The sequence below is a fragment of the Lineus longissimus genome, chromosome 9 (genome assembly GCF_910592395.1).
Source record: "Lineus longissimus chromosome 9, tnLinLong1.2, whole genome shotgun sequence".
In the NCBI taxonomy this organism is placed as follows: domain Eukaryota; kingdom Metazoa; phylum Nemertea; class Pilidiophora; order Heteronemertea; family Lineidae; genus Lineus; species Lineus longissimus.
This window is the reverse complement of record NC_088316.1, coordinates 20,520,790-20,542,500: the sequence shown is the minus strand read 5'-3', so window position 1 is coordinate 20,542,500 and position 21,711 is coordinate 20,520,790. Positions and strand designations below refer to the sequence as shown.

Below are 21,711 nucleotides of genomic sequence, written 5' to 3'. Positions count from 1 at the left end.
TTAGTTGCCCTAGGGTTAGTTGCCCTAGGGTTAGTTGCCCTAGGGTTAGTTGCCCTAGGGTTAGTTGCCCTAGGGTTAGTTGCCCTAGGGTTAGTTGCCCTAGGGTTAGTTGGTCTAGGGTTAGTTGCCCTAGGGTTAGTTGCCCTAGGGTTAGTTGGTCTAGGGTTAGTTACCCTAGGGTTAGTTGCCCTAGGGTTAGTTACCCTAGGGTTAGTTGCCCTAGGGTTAGTTGGTCTAGGGTTAGTTGCTCTAGGGTTAGTTGCCCTAGGGTTAGTTGCCCTAGGGTTAGTTGGTTTAGGGTTAGTTGCCCTAGGGTTAGTTGCCCTAGGGTTAGTTGCCCTAGGGTTAGTTGCCCTAGGGTTAGTTGGTCTAGGGTTAGTTGCCCTAGGGTTAGTTGGTCTAGGGTTAGTTGCCCTAGGGTTAGTTGCCCTAGGGTTAGTTGCCCTAGGGTTAGTTGGTCTAGGGTTAGTTGCCCTAGGGTTAGTTGCCCTAGGGTTAGTTGGTCTAGGGTTAGTTGCCCTAGGGTTAGTTGCCCTAGGGTTAGTTGGTCTAGGGTTAGTTGGTCTAGGGTTAGTTGGTCTAGGGTTAGTTGCCCTAGGGTTATTTGCCCTAAAGTTAGTTGGTCTAGGGTTAGTTGGTCTAGGGTTAGTTGCCCTAGGGTTAGTTGCCCTAGGGTTAGTTGCCCTAGGGTTAGTTGCCCTAGGGTTAGTTGCCCTAGGGTTAGTTGCCCTAGGGTTAGTTGCCCTAGGGTTAGTTGGTCTAGGGTTAGTTGCCCTAGGGTTAGTTGCCCTAGGGTTAGTTGCCCTAGGGTTAGTTGCCCTAGGGTTAGTTGCCCTAGGGTTAGTTGCCCTAGGGTTAGTTGGTCTAGGGTTAGTTGGTCTTGGGTTAGTTGGTCTAGGGTTAGTTGCCCTAGGGTTAGTTGCCCTAGGGTTATTTGCCCTAGGGTTAGTTGCCCTAGGGTTAGTTGCCCTAGGGTTAGTTGGTCTAGGGTTAGTTGCCCTAGGGTTAGTTGGTCTAGGGTTAGTTGGCCTAGGGTTAGTTGCCCTAGGGTTAGTTGGTCTAGGGTTAGTTGCCCTAGGGTTAGTTGCCCTAGGGTTAGTTGCCCTAGGGTTAGTTGGTCTAGGGTTAGTTGGTCTAGGGTTAGTTGCCCTAGGGTTAGTTGGTCTAGGGTTAGTTGCCCTAGGGTTAGTTGCCCTAGGGTTAGTTGGTCTAGGGTTAGTTGCCCTAGGGTTAGTTGCCCTAGGGTTAGTTGGTCTAGGGTTAGTTGCCCTAGGGTTAGTTGCCCTAGGGTTAGTTGGTCTAGGGTTAGTTGCCCTAGGGTTAGTTGCCCTAGGGTTAGTTGGTCTAGGGTTAGTTGCCCTAGGGTTAGTTGCCCTAGGGTTAGTTGATCTAGGGTTAGTTGCCCTAGGATTAGTTGCCCTAGGGTTAGTTGGTCTAGGGTTAGTTGCCCTAGGGTTAGTTGGTCTAGGGTTAGTTGCCCTAGGGTTAGTTGCCCTAGGGTTAGTTGCCCTAGGGTTAGTTGCCCTAGGGTTAGTTGCACTAGGGTTAGTTGCCCTAGGGTTAGTTGGTCTAGGGTTAGTTGCTCTAGGGTTAGTGGCCTTAGGGTTAGTGGCCTTAGGGTTAGTGGCCTTAGGGTTAGTGGCCTTAGGGTTAGTGGCCTTAGGGTTAGTGGCCTTAGGGTTAGTGGCCTTAGGGTTAGTGGCCTTAGGGTTAGTGGCCTTAGGGTTAGTGGCCTTAGGGTTAGTGGCCTTAGGGTTAGTGGCCTTAGGGTTAGTGGACTGAGGGTTAGTGGCCTTAGGGTTAGTGGCGTTAGGGAAAGTGCCTTTAGGGTTAGTGGCCTTAGGGTTAGTGGCCTTAGGGTTAGTGGCCTTAGGGTTAGTGGCCTTAGGGTTAGTGGCCTTAGGGTTAGTGGCCTTAGGGTTAGTGGCCTTAGGGTTAGTGGCCTTAGGGTTAGTGGCATTAGGGTTATTCGCTTCAGGGTTAGTGGCTTCAGGGTAAGTGGCTTCAGGGTTAGTGGCTTCAGGGTTAGTGGCTTCAGGGTTAGTGGCTTCAGGGTTAGTTGCTTCAGGGTTAGTGGCTTCAGGGTTAGTGGCTTCAGGGTTAGTAGCTTCAGGTTTAGTAGCTTGAGGGTTAGTAGCTTGAGGGTTAGTAGCTTGAGGGTTAGTAGATTGAGGGTTAGTGGCTTGAGGGTTAGTAGCTTTAGGGTTAGTAGCTTTAGGGTTAGTTGATGTGATGTCCTAGACTGGATGTGACCATTGTCTCCCATCGTTCAGGTGGAGACATCAAGTCGTTGTGATGTCCTAGACTGGTTGTGACAGCTGTCTTCCATCGTTCAGGCGGAGGCATTAAGTCAGTGTGATTGTCTTCCATCGTTCAGGCAGAGACATCAAGTCGGTGTAATGTCCTAGACTGGTTGTGACCATTGTCTTCCATCGTTCAGGCGGAGATCAAGTCGGTGTGATGTCCTAGACTGGTTGTGACCATTGTCTTCCCTAGTTCAGAGCGACACTTCAAGTCGGTGTGATGTCCTAGACTTGGTAGACCATTGATTTCCATCCTTCAGTCGGAGACATCAAATCGGTGTGATGTCCTAGCCTGGTTGATACCATTGTCTTCCATCGTTCAGGCAGAGGCATCAAGTCGATGTGATGTCCTAGACTGGTTGTGACCATTGTCTTCCATCGTTCAGGCAAAGACATCAAGTCGGTGTGAAGTTCTAGACTGGTTGATACCATTGTCTTCCATCGTTCAGGCGGAGACATCAAGTCGGTGTGATGTCCTAGACTGGTTGTGACCATTGTCTTCCATCGTTCAGGCGGAGACATCAAGTCAGTGTGATGTCCTAGACTGGTTGTGACCATTGTCTTCCATCGTTCAGGATGAGGCATCAAGTCGGTGTGATGTCCTAGACTGGTTGTGACCATGGTCTTCCATCGTTCAGGCGGAGACATCAAGTCGGTGTGATGTCCTAGACTGGTTGTGACCATTGTCTTCCATCGTTCAGGCGGAGACATAAGTCGGTGTGATGTCCTAGACTGGTTGTGACCATTGTCTTCCATCGTTCAGGCGGAGACATCAAGTCGGTGTGATGTCCTAGACTGGTTGATACCATTGTCTTCCATCGTTCAGGCGGAGACATCAAGTCGGTGTGATGTCCTAGACTGGTTGTGACCATTGTCTTCCATCGTTCAGGCGGAGATCAAGTCGGTGTGATGTCCTAGACTGGTTGTAACCATTGTCTTCCATCGTTCAGGCGGAGATCAAGTCGGTGTGATGTCCTAGACTGGTTGATACCATTGTCTTCCATCGTTCAGGCGGAGATCAAGTCGGTGTGATGTCCTAGACTGGTTGATACCATTGTCTTCCATCGTTCAGGCGGAGATCAAGTCGGTGTGATGTCCTAGACTGGTTGATACCATTGTCTTCCATCGTTCAGGTGGAGATCAAGTCGGTGTGATGACCTAGACTGGTTGTGACCATTGTCTTCCATCGTTCAGGCGGAGATCAAGTCGGTGTGATGTCCTAGACTGGTTGATACCATTGTCTTCCATCGTTCAGGCGGAGATCAAGTCGGTGTGATGTCCTAGACTGGTTGTGACCATTGTCTTCCATCGTTCAGGCGGAGACATCAAGTCGGTGTGATGTCCTAGACTGGTTGTGACCATTGTCTTCCATCGTTTAGGCGGAGACATCAAGTCGGTGTGATGTCCTAGACTGGTTGATACCATTGTCTTCCATCGTTCAGGCGGAGATCAAGTCGGTGTGATGACCTAGACTGGTTGTGACCATTGTCTTCCATCGTTCAGGCGGAGATCAAGTCGGTGTGATGTCCTAGACTGGTTGTGACCATGGTCTTCCATCGTTCAGGCGGAGACATCAAGTCGGTGTGATGTCCTAGACTGGTTGATACCATTGTCTTCCATCGTTCAGGCGGAGACATCAAGTCGGTGTGATGTCCTAGACTGGTTGTGACCATTGTCTTCCATCGTCCAGGTGGAGGCATCAAGTCGGTGTGATGTCCTAGACTGGTTGTGACCATTGTCTTCCATCGTTCAGGCGGAGACATCAAGTCAGTGTGATGTCCTAGACTGGTTGTGACCATGGTCTTCCATCGTTCAGGCGGAGACATCAAGTCGGTGTGATGTCCTAGACTGGTTGATACCATTGTCTTCCATCGTTCAGGCGGAGACATCAAGTCAGTGTGATGTCCTAGACTGGTTGTGACCATGGTCTTCCATCGTTCAGGCGGAGACATCAAGTCGGTGTGATGTCCTAGACTGGTTGATACCCTTGTCTTCCATCGTTCAGGCGGAGACATCAAGTCGGTGTGATGTCCTAGACTGGTTGTGACCATTGTCTTCCATCGTTCAGGCGGAGGCATCAAGTCGGTGTGATGTCCTAGACTGGTTGATACCATTGTCTTCCATCGTTCAGGCGGAGACATCAAGTCAGTGTGATGTCCTAGACTGGTTGTGACCATGGTCTTCCATCGTTCAGGTGGAGGCATCAAGTCGGTGTGATGTCCTAGACTGGTTGTGACCATTGTCTTCCATCGTTCAGGCGGAGACATCAAGTCGGTGTGATGTCCTAGACTGGTTGTGACCATTGTCTTCCATCGTCCAGGTGGAGGCATCAAGTCGGTGTGATGTCCTAGACTGGTTGTGACCATTGTCTTCCATCGTCCAGGTGGAGGCATCAAGTCGGTGTGATGTCCTAGACTGGTTGTAACCATTGTCTTCCATCGTTCAGGTGGAGACATCAAGTCGGTGTGATGTCCTAGACTGGTTGTGACCATTGTCTTCCATCGTTCAGGCGGAGACATCAAGTCGGTGTGATGTCCTCGACTGGTTGTGACCATTGTCTTCCATCGTTCAGGCGGAGACATTAAGTCGATGTGATGTCCTAGACTGGTTGATACCCTTGTCTTCCATCGTTCAGGCGGAGACATCAAGTCGGTGTGATGTCCTCGACTGGTTGTGACCATTGTCTTCCATCGTTCAGGCGGAGACATCAAGTCGGTGTGATGTCCTAGACTGGTTGTGACCATTGTCTTCCATCGTTCAGGCGGAGACATCAAGTCGGTGTGATGTCCTAGACTGGTTGTGACCATTGTCTTCCATCGTTCAGGCGGAGGCATCAAGTCGGTGTGATGTCCTAGACTGGTTGATACCATTGTCTTCCATCGTTCAGGCGGAGATCAAGTCGATGTGATGTCCTAGACTGGTTGTGACCATTGTCTTCCATCGTTCAGGCGGAGACATCAAGTCGGTGTGATGTCCTAGACTGGTTGTGACCATTGTCTTCCATCGTTCAGGCGGAGATCAAGTCGGTGTGATGTCCTAGACTGGTTGATACCATTGTCTTCCATCGTTCAGGCGGAGACATCAAGTCGGTGTGATGTCCTAGACTGGTTGTGACCATTGTCTTCCATCGTTCAGGCGGAGATCAAGTCGGTGTGATGTCCTAGACTGGTTGATACCATTGTCTTCCATCGTTCAGGCGGAGATCAAGTCGGTGTGATGTCCTAGACTGGTTGTGACCATTGTCTTCCATCGTTCAGGCGGAGACATCAAGTCGGTGTGATGTCCTAGACTGGTTGTGACCATTGTCTTCCATCGTTCAGGCGGAGATCAAGTCGGTGTGATGTCCTAGACTGGTTGTGACCATTGTCTTCCATCGTTCAGGCGGAGACATCAAGTCGGTGTGATGTCCTAGACTGGTTGTGACCATTGTCTTCCATCGTTCAGGCGGAGATCAAGTCGGTGTGATGTCCTAGACTGGTTGATACCATTGTCTTCCATCGTTCAGGCGGAGGCATCAAGTCGATGTGATGTCCTAGACTGGTTGTGACCATTGTCTTCCATCGTTCAGGCAAAGACATCAAGTCGGTGTGATGTTCTAGACTGGTTGATACCATTGTCTTCCATCGTTCAGGCGGAGACATCAAGTCGGTGTGATGTCCTAGACTGGTTGTGACCATTGTCTTCCATCGTTCAGGCGGAGACATCAAGTCAGTGTGATGTCCTAGACTGGTTGTGACCATTGTCTTCCATCGTTCAGGATGAGGCATCAAGTCGGTGTGATGTCCTAGACTGGTTGTGACCATGGTCTTCCATCGTTCAGGCGGAGACATCAAGTCGGTGTGATGTCCTAGACTGGTTGTGACCATTGTCTTACAAGTTTGCAATGACCATTTGATTATTTGCTCGCATCGGCACTAGCATTGTCAAAGGCGTCTTCGTATGTGTACACTGTAACTCTTTGTTACAGAGACGATTTTGCATGAAATGATGAGGCCAATAATCGATATACTTAGAAATATTTTGTGGTATTTATTGATAAAAAAGAAGGCTGAAATGAAACTCGGTGACATACAATAGCAGTGTGCCATTGGAGACATGTTGTTTGTACAGTACCTTAGCAGCCACGCCTATACCGAAGACCGATGACGGTATACGACGAGTAACTAGATCGGAATAATGACAATCCCATTTGTGTGGACATAACGAAACTGCACTCTAGTTCAAGCAAAATGCCCCAATCGTAAGTTCCAGAACTTAATGTTATCTTGAGTGTTATGACCAACTTCACGAAACTTTGATGATGCACACCCCGTTTTGTCCGAACCAGAAGATAAAAACTGAAAGCACTAATTAATTATATGTTCGGAATTAAAAACTGTTTAATTCCTACAACTGTGGCATTTTGTTTGGATGCTTCATTAGCAATCTAGAGCTGCTTAGGGCGATGTGTTAGTGCTCTAGAGCTGCTTAGGGCGATGTGTTAGTGCTCTAGAGCTGCTTAGGGCGATGTGTTAGTGCTCTAGAGCTGCTTAGGGCGATGTGTTAGTGCTCTGTGCTTGGAATTACTTGTTGTGGCGGTTTGGCAAGATAGGCAGAAACACTCATGCATAATCATGAATGCAATATTATACCTCATTGAACTGATTTACAAATAGTCACGAACAATTCCATTGAAAGTACAGCAACCTTTTCAGCTCTTTCAGACATACGAACATCTCAGTCACAGCTGCCATTCAAACACAGACCAATGCCGTTGACACTGAATTGGGTTAAAACCCCTTACCAACATTCTAAACACTACTGAAACAAAAGATGGAAAAGTTTAATTGGACATTGCCTTCATATCTTTTGTTTATATGTTAACCAAATGTCGACTAGCAATTTGCATTAGCCAACTACATCATACAGTTCGCATAAAAAACTAGATAATAATTGGTATCCTGTATTTCCATCAGAAACAAAACGTGCTAGCTTCATGAATACCTACAGAAAGTGATTCAACACACAACAGTCAACCAAAAAGGTAACAGTCAACCCAATCAATGCTGTCTCTGCCATGGCCAGCACACACTCGATAGCACTCTCCACATACAGACAATCAAAGACAATCCTTCAAACACACTCAGCAAACTGCTGCCATTGCCCATTCAGGGTACAAAATATAACACTTTCACCGACAGCCCTTGTTTGTCAGAGAGTAAAAATGGGTGGGACTAAGAACAATGAGTGGCACTAACGCGTGTTACGAGTGGCTGTTTCATTTTCATGTTCACACGAAGAAGGATGGCATATATTTTTTTCGTTCATTTGTGGACAGCATATACATTTAAGGAGAAGGGCTTCCAGTTTCAACATGAAATAACCAAATGGAGCCCAGATCTTTACATGATATCTCCTGAAGCCATATTTACATTATAAACATCATGAAGCTATTATCAGCTTCATGTTAATATCTACACTAACTATCATTTGTTCATTATAACTGAAACTTGCTAGACATAGGCATTATTCATGCTCAATATGAAACAAACCCTACCCTTTACAGATGAGAAAGTGTCACACCGTAACCATGGACATTCTGCAATTAATGAGAAGACCATTCTGTTTAATTGTTTAACAACAAATAAGCATATAATGAAAATGGTGTTTTCGAGTCATGTTCTCTGTTGCACGAACCCTAGTGATATCCATGGTCACTCTCAGTTGACAGCCATACACCCTGTAAGCCAATACAAAGTAATTTCATCGAAAGATCAGATTTGTTAATGTATTGAAACATGAAATGGGTCAAAGTTGATGGCAAGTACATCTTATTACATTCAGTGTATGTGGTAATTAGATGGATCCTTTGAGATAAATATACATGTGTATGATGGGGCAACCAGAATGATTGCTTTATTCACGTATTCTGCTTTCATCTTTCGACTGAATTTCATTTGAATTTCCGTCAGCGATTATTTTGTGTACACTTCAGGAGTGGGGCCTAACAAACCACGAGACAAACATAATGGACATTTCCTAGTGAATAAATCGGGCTATCAATTTTAAATGCAGACACATCGTATCTTACCAATGAGGCATGAATACATTTCTTTGCATGGTACTTCGATGCCAAAAGAGATATCTCGGGTGATTGGTAAATGCCTGGCAAGACTGAAGCAAATTTCAACACACCATCGAAGGAAGTATCAGAGTTCCCAACAATACCTCCGCATTTATGACTGAATCTATCGCAGCCTGATACAGACAGGTTGAAGGGAAAAGAAGTGATCCTGGCTTGATCGTCTTACATACACATGTTTAAGAAGACGGGTGACAAGAATGACTTCCTAAATACAAATGACAAATGAATGATTTGCCTACGTCATAAATAATACTGGAACGCAGACCAATAGAGGGCGCTGAATACAACGAAACAAATTGGAAACAGAAACCGAGAATAAATGTCTATTTTACTGACACTGTTAATGCCATCCAGCTGTCTGGATAATGACTTTAGATCCCTGTATTTCGAGTTGCCTTTCAGGCACTCCATGAACATGGAGCAGCAGTTGTCGCGGCCTCTTGTGCGATGACGGTTACGAATGCCCTTATGTAATGAATGTCCATTATTGGGATCAGCCGGTAGGATTCGTTCCATGTCGGATTTACAGTTCTTGATTAGTGGACTTTCCTGATCTGTGTCCTAGAGGTAGAAAAGAGAGAATACAAATTACTGTTTATTTATACTTCTCTGACCTAGTGACAACACAATTATATGATGATCAATCTTATCAAAAGCTGACAAATGATGTTTATAACAGTACAATTGATAAAGAGTACATGAACTCAATAAAGTTTTAAAATGGGGAGAGTCATCTTCAAAGTGTTCTAGAATAAACACACAACCACTGTTTCCTTTTTCCAAATAATTCTCGAAATCATATTAAGACATGGAGGATGAGGTGGATGACTCATACCGAAACTGCACCAGTTTTAGATGGAAAGTTATGCCAAACAAAATGATTCAAAAATGAGAGGTTTTCCATGATGCCCCGACAGGTTATAGTTGGCAAGGTTGACGTTATACACTGTGTTAACATTGTTAGGTGGGTAAAAGCAAGCATTCCGCGACCAAATTACCATAATTTCTCCTACTACTCTTTCTCGTTGATGGGGATAGTATGCTATTATCTACAAGGCAAAAGATGAGGTAACAACATCAAGCTCGAGGACAATAATGTCGTAAGCCTGTTAAAAAAATTAGTTTCCATCAACTGGTTTGTTCCAATAACCATACCTAGATGATAATATGAACATGCTTCATTGAAATGTTGCATGTGATACGACGTTGGACACGTTAGATACCAGGAATAGCAGTAAAAACGAGACTATCAAGGCTCTAAATTCGTTGATGATTTCAGAAAGTGACCAGGCTGCAATTTTTCTGAAATTCTGAGATAACAGCGCCATCAGACTGTTAGCCACACACCAATCATCATGGTGATATTCACACACCAATCATCATGGTGATATTCAAAGCCAATGTCTATTGTATAACTCTTTACCCTCTATTTATGCATTTCGTGCCATCATAATCTTCCATAATATGTAATGCTCAGAGTCATTCAAACTATATGGAATCTTTCAGCGGAGTTTTCTCAAAATGAAAAATGTGCCGATCGGTCACTTCGTGAAATCATCGGCGAATTGCTATGATACCCGTGGAACCCATGCATGAGTAGGGCTTTATTTACGTGAAGTGGGAGTAAACTGCCACTCCCAACTTTACTTACATCGTCATCCTCAGGTATCTGATCTGGCTTTCCTGTCTTGGTAAAATAGTTGACACCGGCGTATTCTATAATGGCGGCGAATACGAAGAAGAAGCATGCATGAAGGAAGATGTCAAGAGCGGTGTTGTAGGGCACTTTGGGCACACCGGTACTTCCTGTCATCTTGATTGTCGACGTGGTCAGGATAGTTGTAATACCTGCAAAGGAAGAAGAATCATGCATGCAGAAAGATGTCTAGGGCGATGTTACAGGGTACCTGCATCTCTTGCTGGCGTGGCTTCCCAGTTGATGAAAAATGACGCCCACGGTATGACCACAATGAAAGTTTACCCTTACCTACAGTAACTCTTGCTTGTGTGGCTTCTCAGTTGATCCAAATGACAAAATGACATTGAAGCTTTACCCTTACCTAAGGTAACTCTTGCTGGCGTGGCTTCTCGGTTGATCCAAAATGATACCCACGATATGACCACAATCAGGTAGCATGGAAGATAAATTTGCAGCAGATAGTATCCAATGTTTCTTCTCAATTCAAAGTTCATCATCACAACTGAAAAATTACCTGCAATGGTAAAGATTTTGAAATTAGCCTCATGTTAACTTTATTAAGAAATATAACGTTGGTGGCACGTGAGCTTGCGAGGCTTTTAATGGCTCTCAGGAAATATACGGACTGTTTCTCTTGGAGAGAAGCATGTGCAACATAAGAGGTGTTTACGCCACCCCCACAGCCCCACAGATGTTACAGCGGAACATAAGTGGTGTTTACGCCACCCCCACAGCCCCACAGATGCTACAGTGGAACATAAGAGGTGTTTGCGCCACCCCCACAGCCCCACAGATGTTACAGTGGAACATAAGAGGTGTTTGCGCCACCCCCACAGCCCCACAGATGTTACAGCGGAACATAAGAGGTGTTTGCGCCATCCCCCACAGCCCCACAGATGTTACAGCGGAACATAAGAGGTGTTTACGCCACCCCACAGCCCCACAGATGTTACAGCGGAACATAAGAGGTGTTTACACCACCCCACAGCCCCACAGATGTTACAGCGGAACATAAGTGGTGTTTACGCCACCCCCACAGCCCCACAGATGCTACAGTGGAACATAAGAGGTGTTTGCGCCACCCCCACAGCCCCACAGATGTTACAGTGGAACATAAGAGGTGTTTGCGCCACCCCCACAGCCCCACAGATGTTACAGTGGAACATAAGAGGTGTTTGCGCCACCCCCACAGCCCCACAGATGTTACAGTGGAACATAAGAGGTGTTTACGCCACCCCACAGCCCCACAGATGTTACAGCGGAACATAAGAGGTGTTTACGCCACCCCACAGCCCCGCAGATATTACAGCGGAACATAAGAGGTGTTTACGCCACCCCACAGCCCAACAGATGTTACAGCGGAACATAAGAGGTGTTTACGCCACCCCACAGCCCCGCAGATATTACAGCGGAACATAAGAGGTGTTTACGCCACCCCACAGCCCAACAGATGTTACTGCGGAACATAAGAGGTGTTTACGCCACCCCCCACAGCCCCACAGATGTTACAGCGGAACATAAGAGGTGTTTGCGCCACCCCACAGCCCCACAGATGTTACAGCGGAACATAAGAGGTGTTTACGCCACCCCCACAGCCCAACAGATGTTACAGCGGAACATAAGAGGTGTTTACGCCACCCCACAGCCCCACAGATGTTGCAGCGGAACATAAGAGGTGTTTACGCCACCCCACAGCCCCACAGATGTTACAGCGGAACATAAGAGGTGTTTAAGCCACCCCACAGCCCCACAGATGTTACAGCGGAACATAAGAGGTGTTTACGCCACCCCCCACAGCCCCACAGATGTTACAGCGGAACATAAGAGGTGTTTACGCCACCCCACAGCCCCACAGATGTTACAGCGGAACATAAGAGGTGTTTACGCCACCCCACAGCCCCACAGATGTTACAGCGGAACATAAGAGGTGTTTACGCCACCCCACAGCCCCACAGATGTTACAGCGGAACATAAGAGGTGTTTACGCCACCCCCACAGCCCCACAGATGTTGCAGCGGAACATAAGAGGTGTTTACGCCACCCCCACAGCCCCACAGATGTTGCAGCGGAACATAAGAGGTGTTTACGCCACCCCACAGCCCCACAGATGTTACAGCGGAACATAAGAGGTGTTTATGCCACCCCACAGCCCCACAGATGTTGCAGCGGAACATAAGAGGTGTTTACGCCACCCCCCACAGCCCCACAGATGTTACAGCAGAACATAAGAGATGTTTACGCCACCCCACAGCCCCACAGATGTTGCAGCGGAACATAAGAGGTGTTTACGCCACCCCCACAGCCCCACAGATGTTACAGCGGAATGAGGTGTTTACACCACCCCACAGCCCCACAGATGTTACAGCGGAACATAAGAGGTGTTTACGCCACCCCCCACAGCCCCACAGATGTTACAGCGGAACATAAGAGATGTTTACGCCACCCCACAGCCCCATATATGCAATCATATACTTCGCATGGCATTAGAAATAGATTTCTAATGTTATATTATGTTATTGATACTTTTATGCATGAGAAAAAAACAGTAAGAATGGTAAAAAAACCCTGCTTACCATGGGGCTGTGACACAATGACTTGATCTCCAAACCATCCATCTAAATCAAATTGGGCCATCTTCATATCCGGAGCAGTTGCGACAGATTTGACCAATCCTTCCTTCCATTTGTACTGGACTTCATTATTTTTATAGGCGTCTGAAATCAGTTCGAATACTGGAGTTGGGAACTGTTTCCCATTGATGCCTGGTTGCATTCGCAGATGGCACGTATAGTGCGTCATTTGAATACTTCCTATGCCGTAAGCACAATAATCTAAAACAACGATCGAACTCCAAAGTGATCAGGTATCGAATTGGTACCTTTCCAGATTTTTTAAATTTTGATATCGTGACCTATTTAAAACTGGATCTATTAGCTCTCAACACGAACGACTAGCTGAGATGGGACGAATGCAGACTTCACTGACACAAAAACACACTCCAAATATATCTTGTAAATACTACAATCAGTGCAACGTGTAAACCACCATCATTCCCTATGTGATAATCTACATAAAATTCCAGTCATAATAGACTGATACGAAATGAATGTTCATGTATTTCAAACCAATTTTTGGACAGGAGTAAGTAGGGTGTCTCTCGGCTATCGGACCTCTCGCACTACTTTTACATTATCTTCTTTCAAATATCTAGTTACTGACGAACGAAATGGTGATTCATTGAAGGGATCGTACTTACAGCTGCCAATGTAAAGTGGGCATGTTTGGTTATCCATGGGATACTTTCGTAAATCCATGGGGCAAGTAGCTTTGATGGTCAATCTGAAAGGAGACATTTATACATCAGTTAATATGCATGGAAAACGTCTGTTGGGCTCTGGATGGGTCACATTCATACGTCCACAGGACACATCTACAACATATCCCAGCTCTCTGACATTAACACTGGTGGTCTATTGAGAAGACTTATGTAGCAGTTGGGCTCGAAAGCTTTGATGCGCTTTTCAATCGAAGCGTTCATTTCCCAGGACTTTGCTGGATACAAAAACACTGATATCACGAGAGATCTTAATAGGTAGAGCTTGATGGCAATGAGGTATTGCGGTCACGCCATATTCTCTCTAATTAGGCCAGGGCCACTGCAGTTTCGTGTCTTCACCTTTTTGATGGCTACTCCACATCGCATGTTAGAAATAAAGGCCTATCATGTCGCATTTTCAAGTTCATTTACATTCAGCAGCAGATTATTGGGATAGTTTCCTGGTCTTAGTTCATTCAAGAAGTTTACAATGTTCCAAGCGATTAAACCTTGGGAGTTGACACCAGCATTTGATGATGAATGCAAAAAAATACAACGTCTCCGATAACCAGCACATCCTGAACTCGCTCTACGAAGGATTACTCCCCTCCTGAGGTCACCACTCATTTATCAATTACCTCGGAGTATATCAATTATAGCTAATAAAACCTCCTTCGAAACTTAAATCCCCGATAACTGGTCGAACAATGTCTCACCGGTTCTAGGTTCTTTCGCTTGACGGAAAAAAAGTGACAGTTCAATTAGGCAGGTGATGGAGGGGCGGGGAGCCTGGATATCACTCAGACGTGATGTAATTACACGAATCATTCACTTGAAAAATGACAAGTGAAATTACTATAATCTCGAATGTTGCACGCTGGATTTCGATTTTTAACTAGGAGAACATGTCAGACCTCTCCAAGGGTTTCGTTAAGGAGATTCTGATCGGAACCTATTATCAAGGAATTGACCTTTCGTCAATGACTGTAGATATAACAGAGGTTGCAACCTTTTCCATCTGATTTTATATAATTCTAAGTATATTTTGTTCGATGTCACAAAAGTCAATATTTTCAGCTGTTTTTCATAACTGTTAGTGTGCAAGATGCCTTAAATATGCATTTACCGAATATAAATGCATGAACGCATTGCCCGATGGTAGACCACCCCCGCAGGTCAGGGTGTCGGTCATGCCGGCCACCCACGTGAAAGATTTCTGTCGCAATCTTTTCTGTCCGACAGTGACTTGCACGTGGAAGGTTCTCTACAAGCAGACTGTCGACACTCTTGGCAATATGTCGGACACTATCTTGCATGGTCAATTTCATTCGCGCGGAAAAGGCTTCAATAGATTATCTCAGCCGGTTATTTTATTGTCAAGTTATTGCTTGAAATGTTTTATTTTTCGCAATAAATGTTTGGAAACTTTCAGTACTACGGCAGTCGTCGACATGGAATCGCAGGCAGCAGATCGGGACTGAACTCAAGAGCAGGTGTTTGAACTTATACAGGAGTACGAAATAAGGAGTATCCTGTGGGATGCTGAAGCCAAGGAGTATGAAACAAACTGAAGAAAGAAGATGCGAGGAAAGTTTTAGCAGAACGCATGCAGAGAAGACTCCAATCAGTGCAGAGAAAGAGGCATAACCTACGTACTCAGTTCTCCACAGAGACAAACAAAGTAAAGACAACCAAATCTGGACAAGCCACCGACGAAATATGCACTTCCAAATTTTTCAGCCTTCTGGGGTCTTCAAGTCTCAATTCCATTAGCAGGGCATGCTACGCACTAAGTTGTTGCCGTCGAAGAAACAATTTATGAGTCCAAATGCTTTGCTTCCTTTTGACCTTCCGTTGCTTCCCCAAGGTGAGGTACAGAACAACAGCTCCGGTGACCTCCTCCTTCTTGAAGGCAACATATTGGATGAGGGCAACTTGCACGTGGAAGTCCATTCGGTTGTCAGACAGAGATTAGGCCTATATGCATGCAAAATTTATTTCACGCGGAAGAGCCACACGACAGAAATCGGCGACAGTAACTTGCTGGACAGCTGCAAGAGCTTGCGGACAGAGACTTCCGACGGTTTTTTCTCTTACGTGGAAGACCCATCGATAGTTTTATTGCGACAGTTTGCCAGAACTGCCGCAAGTTTTCTTTCACGTGGAAGGCCGGCATGGAATCGATTACTTGGTTAGTGGTGAAATTAGATCGAGCCGAACTGTCGACTTCGTGTCTGGGACAGACAAAGTGACATCCAGTGAAACTACTCAAAATAATTTTAAGGTATCAATCCAAATCCATGTCTGATTTGACAGCCGAGTTGGGATCCCTTTTCCACTTTTCAAAGGCAGATTAAATTTGTAGTTGATCTGATTACCGATTTGAAATTTGAGGAGAGTATTTTGCATAAACTGAGTCGATTCATTGGACTGTTATGATGATAACTTACTGGTAGCCTCCTGGAGGTCTATCATGTACTAGCGACGCTCTGTCACGTCCGCCAACTTGAAATTGTAAAAAGTCAAATCGATGAAGATTGATGTTCACATTGGAAATGTCTAGAAGTTACTCGGCAAATTGGGTAATATCTCAAACTCGCGTTGTCTTCTCAGTTAGCCTAGTGGTCATATAACTGTTTTATCGATTATGACATGTATGACTGACTGTCATCTTTCCAGTTACATGTTGGTCGATTTTATAAAGTCAACTGGGAGTCACAAACACACTGTTCACTAATGGCCACAGCTAGTACGTAGCTGGCACCGGATGATATAAGTCTGCAACATCGACTTCATGACTCTGAATTTGTGCCAGTCACCAAATGGCAGTTCATGACAATAAGAATGCGATTGTTTAGCGTGGATGCTTGCTGTGGTGATCACTACTTGAATGGACAGTTTAGCGTGGATGCTTGCTGTGGTGATCACTACTTGAATGGACAGTTTAGCGTGGATGCTTGCTGTGGTGATCACTACTTGAATGGACAGTTTAGCGTGGATGCTTGCTGTGGTAATCACTACTTGAATGGACAGTTTAGCGTGGATGCTTGCTGTGGTGATCACTACTTGAATGGACATTGTTAGAGGCAAATCAATATTTGTGGTCGGCATTCAAGTTGTCAAATGATGGGCTGTCATCATCAAAGAGGAGGTTATTAGCTCTCGTTTGGTGGACTACATGTAGAACCTTCCCCCAAAGCACTTCCATGCCAATGCAACGATGAAAAATAATGGTATATAAATGGGATGCCTATGAATTTTAAAACCCCTCAAATCCGGACCCAGAAAAGTAGCTGTGATTCTATTAATATGACCTTTTAACTGAAAAATTTCAGGCAGGCTGTCTACGTGCTTTGAATGTGATTGGAACTGGGGCATGTTAGAATGAGCATCTCTTGAAGTGTTATTCAATGTTTAGATACTTATCTTTATTGGGACTAATCCATAGGCTGAGCGAGACGTGAGGCGAATGAGGACCCTGCGTGACTTTCTGATCTTTCACATCACATTGGTTTTGGGGATAACAGGGTGGATTCATTTATATTCATCATCGGACAGTGTATTGCTCTTGAATCAGGACTGTTTTTCTACTAAATGCGGCAGGTGTCTTTCAAGACATGTTCAAGAGTAAAGAGTTGCTCTTCCTAACCATAACCAGCTCAAGTGGCATTGATTGACATGAAACCAAAAAGGGGCAGATGATGACTATATTGCAAGTTATTGCTTCTAAAGAGCATATAGTGGGCCTCACTGTAACCAGCTCAACTGGCATTGAGCATTTTAGTTTTGACATGAAACCAACCACGGGTAGAGGATGGCTATATTGTCCACTTGTTGCTTCCAAGGGCATATAGTGGGCCTTACTATAACCAGCTCAACTGGCATTGATCACTTTAGTTTTGACATGAAACCAACCAGGGGCAGATGATGACTATATAGTCAACTTGTTGCTTCCAGAGAGCATATAGTGGGCCTTACTGTAACCAGCTCAACTGGCATTGATCACTTTAGTTTTGACATGAAACCAATCAGGGGCAGAGGATGGCTATTTTGTCCACTTGTTGCTTCCAAGAGTATATAGTGCACCAGCTGGCACATAATGATAGCGGAGAGACAGGAGATGATGAAATTCAATTGTAGATTCAGTACCTGAGCAGACGACAGTGGCTTACCTCATAGAGTATAAAATCCCTCCCTCCTTGTTTATGCGTAATAACTTATTCGGGTATGTGACGGTGTGTAGATAAGATCCCCTGCCGTTTAGGAAGTATGTGTCTGGTTTCCACATTTTCTCCAACATTTTGATGCTAACTCGTAACTCGTCTTTGGTACCGTGGAACTTGAGACGTTGGTCGAACCATGTCTGTCTAAAATAGCAATCCATGCTGTAGACCTGCAATTGATAACTTCACTTGTTATTGTTAAACTGTTATCAGACTGAACCGGGAGTTGTTATGGTTAGTTCCTCCCACTGCATGTAGCCATGGATAAATAATCAGAAAATGGACTGTCTCTGTCGATTTTAAAATGTTTTACGCACGATACCAGCACTCCGTGGGTCATACAATGAACGATCGATACTTCCTGCCGTACTTATACGTGGTTAACAAGAGCTATTTTAATCAAAATACCAACTTAACACCGATAATACTGTGGTCGGTTCGAATATCGCAAGGCTGAATACATTAATCTTCGTCTTATGGTTTTGAGTGACAAAAATTAACTGAATGATAAAAGCAACGACAGCATGCAAAGGGGATCACGCGGGCAGGGTTTAGATAAAAAGGTGCATTGTCAACTAAACCACAAACAGAACGGTCGATAGGTGGTCAGGAGATGATGGGAAGGTTTCGCAATCCTTAGGAAGCACTGGGAGCGACGAAGCACGAAATATGTAGTGCATTTTAATCAACTATTTCTTAACACCTTCCCCGATATCTCCGGCAACGAGGTATAAAAGATAATTTAGTTGCGTCAATGAATAATTACAGGACCTGATGACACCACAGACCTTCTTACTTCATCGTTCGTGCGGATTATTAAACCTGTCTATTGAAGAGATATCTATATTAGGACGAGGAATACTGCGCTTGAAGGAAGTAATGGTCAGGGTGGAACTTGGAAACGTTAATATCGGCAGCCCCGGTCGAAAGAAGCTCTAAATTACTTAAACATCTGTTCTTACAAATGATATACTCATTAAACCAATATGTAACATCACTAGAAAATGTCTATAAATATTTCCAACCAGACGTAAATGACATTAAGCAGGAAACACAAAATGATATGCGTAATAAGTGAACAAATTCCTGAGTCCAATTTTTTCCCCCTGTTTTCTGCTCACAATGAACCAACAACATCAAGTTCAATTTTTTTTTCAACTAGTTTTTTTTTCTGCTCAAAATGGACCAACATCATCAGTCCCAAAACTGTTTTGACTTTGAAAATGTTTCAAAATTTTGACTTTTTTTTCTGCTAACCCTTACCCTTACCCGGAAAAAATGTCTAAGTCCAAAAAACATTTCACTGTTTTTTTGTTTTCTACTTAAAATGAACCAGCATCATTAGTCCCAAAACTTTTTTGACTTTTAAAATTTTTTCAAAATTTTGAACTGACTGAGAGTTGAAAATATTTCTGAACCAACATCATCAGTCCCAAAACTTTTTGACTTCGAAAATTTTTCAGAATTTTGACTTTTTTTTCTGCGTAATACGTGAAGGCTTCCGACATTCGGGCCAGTTGAGAAAGTAGAGCTTGTTTTCAGTTGTAGTAAAATAGTATTGATTTTGCTAGATAGTGCAAGGGGATTAGATGATCACACTCTGACTGAATAGACAACATAATGAATGTGATGAAGTACTTGTTCTCAATGCTTGCTAGAGATGTGTGGTTTTGACATGGTTGTTGTCTACTTCTACGCCGGATGCCAGTTATTGAAAGTAAAGCATTTACATGAGATCACAGTGCGCACCAAACTTTCTAACTTAATGCAACTTTATTTTCATGTTTTAGGCATGGCTTCTCATCTATAAAGTGGTTAAACTTCGCTATTGCTCTGAGTTAGAAAACAGCGAGTGATTGTATCGGCGTATCTCTGTTTCATCAATGCAAAGGGGATCTTTACCAGTCAAGGCGAGCATCACTTAACCTGGATGATTTAGGAGTCTGCATTAAGTTGAAATATTTGGTTATTTCGTATGTACATGGATATTTGGCGGTATATGTCACCTGAGACCCTAGACCTTTCGATCCCCACCTCACATGTATATCGTGGCCTAAAACTATCGGTAGAGAGCCCTGGATTAAAAAGGAACACGCAAAATCGTTACAATATTTAGATATGTTATTAAAATAATTTCATAGTAACGTATGTGTCAATAAAAAATGGTTCGGATGGGTATTTTCATTCATCTTATTGATGAAAGCATGCTTAAATTTGGCAGAGATTTACGTACGTCAAATGAAGTAGCTAGTGTCAGGAGCGGATGTTTTATTGTTTAATTAAAGTTGATTTTGTTGAAGTTTCATTCTTTTATTACAATAGATTTCGGATCAAACCCATTCATCAGTGTTTTCTTTTGTGAAGGGTTATGTCGCTAACCGGGCCTGACAATAGGCGTTAACAGGCTTTTATCCTCGGTCCTCCATTCTTTTCACACCTGGATGAAATACAAGTCGTCCCCTTCCCCACGGTTATGGCATCTAACGTATTGCATTATCATATGAGAAATGACACAACACTCCCGGTGACTTTCTATAGTGTACTTTACCAGTCTTGGCCCGTCAGAGTCGGTGGAAATGACACAACACTCCCGGTGACTTTCTATAGTGTACTTTACCAGTCTTGGCCCGTCAGAGTCGGTGGAAATGACACAACACTCCCGGTGACTTTCTATAGTGTACTTTACCAGTCTTGGCCCGTCAGAGTCGGTGGAAATGACACAACACTCGCGGTGACTTTCTATTGTGTACTTTACCAGTCTTGGCCCGTCAGAGTCGGTGGAAATGACACAACACTCCCGGTGACTTTCTATAGTGTACTTTACCAGTCTTGGCCCGTCAGAGTCGGTGGAAATGACACAACACTCCCGGTGACTTTCTATAGTGTACTTTACCAGTCTTGGCCCGTCAGAGTCGGTGGAAATGACACAACACTCGCGGTGACTTTCTATAGTGTACTTTACCAGTCTTGGCCCGTCAGAGTCGGTGGAAAATCACTGTATTGCATTATCATATGAGAAATGACACAACACTCCCGGTGACTTTCTATTGTGTACTTTACCAGTCTTGGCCCGTCAGAGTCGGTGGAAAATCACTGTATTGAAATTATAGGTCAATCATGAAAGGTCGGAGAAGCAATTTCTCGAGGAGGCCTCATGACCTTACAATTAAGCTTTTAGAGTATTTCTTGGGACAGCATTTCTTCATGTTGCATAGTTATGGTGAACTCCGACATTTACTGAGAATTACGTTGTTCAGTGGCAATGCCTATCGTAGATGACGAAGCATATTTAGACCAACGATCTACTTAATGTGCTTGTGCTGCGTTTAGACCGAAGAAATCATTAATATTTATTTTTTTCATATTTATTAGATATCAACAAAATATGAAAACAATCATATTGAAGCATAGACTTTGATTTGGTGTGTTTTGTTTTACTTGCACGTTCATTGTTCATTATACAGGGGACCTCTAAGCTTTGGGGCTATGACCTTACACCGTGTTACATTATACAGGGGACCTCTAAGCTTTGGGGCTATGACCTTACACCGTGTTACATTATACAGGGGACCTTTAAACTTTGGGGCTATGACCTTACACCGTGTTACATTATACAGGGGACCTCTAAGCTTTGGGGCTATGACCTTACACCGTGTTACATTATACAGGGGACCTCTAAGCTTTGGGGCTATGACCTTACACCGTGTACATCATACAGGGGACCTCTAAGCTTTGGGGCTATGACCTTACACCGTGTTACATTATACAGGGGACCTCTAAGCTTTGGGGCTATGACCTTACACCGTGTTACATTATACAGGGGACCTTTAAACTTTGGGGCTATGACCTTACACCGTGTTACATTATACAGGGGACCTCTAAGCTTTGGGGCTATGACCTTACACCGTGTTACATTATACAGGGGACTTCTAAACTGTTTGTCTATGACCTAACAGCATTTAACATTACACAGGGGGAAAGTTTACTATGTGTCTATATTCGAACACACCACTCCATGGAAATTAGAAATAATCGTAAGAAATTTA

The 21,711-nt window shown here is 44.3% G+C and overlaps 1 protein-coding gene across 4 annotated transcripts in view; it reads right to left on the bottom strand.

The window, feature by feature from the left end:
- Window positions 1-6,329: 6,329 nt before the first annotated feature.
- The window catches only part of LOC135494001 (gamma-aminobutyric acid receptor subunit alpha-6-like), a 74,961-nt gene continuing 59,579 nt past the window's right edge, over window positions 6,330-21,711 (bottom strand). For 2 of the 4 annotated variants that reach the window (XM_064781724.1, XM_064781725.1), the window contains 7 exons: window positions 19,672-19,740; window positions 17,615-17,835; window positions 13,383-13,465; window positions 12,700-12,840; window positions 10,488-10,640; window positions 10,079-10,275; window positions 6,330-8,988 (listed from right to left, as the gene is read on the bottom strand). In XM_064781724.1, coding sequence (XP_064637794.1) covers window positions 8,668-8,988; window positions 10,079-10,275; window positions 10,488-10,640; window positions 12,700-12,840; window positions 13,383-13,465; window positions 17,615-17,835; window positions 19,672-19,740 — 1,185 coding nt within the window. In that variant the 3' untranslated portion in view covers window positions 6,330-8,667. The remainder of the gene's footprint in view (window positions 8,989-10,078; window positions 10,276-10,487; window positions 10,641-12,699; window positions 12,841-13,382; window positions 13,466-17,614; window positions 17,836-19,671; window positions 19,741-21,711) is intronic. The other 2 variants (XM_064781726.1, XM_064781727.1) reach the window with 1 other exon arrangement.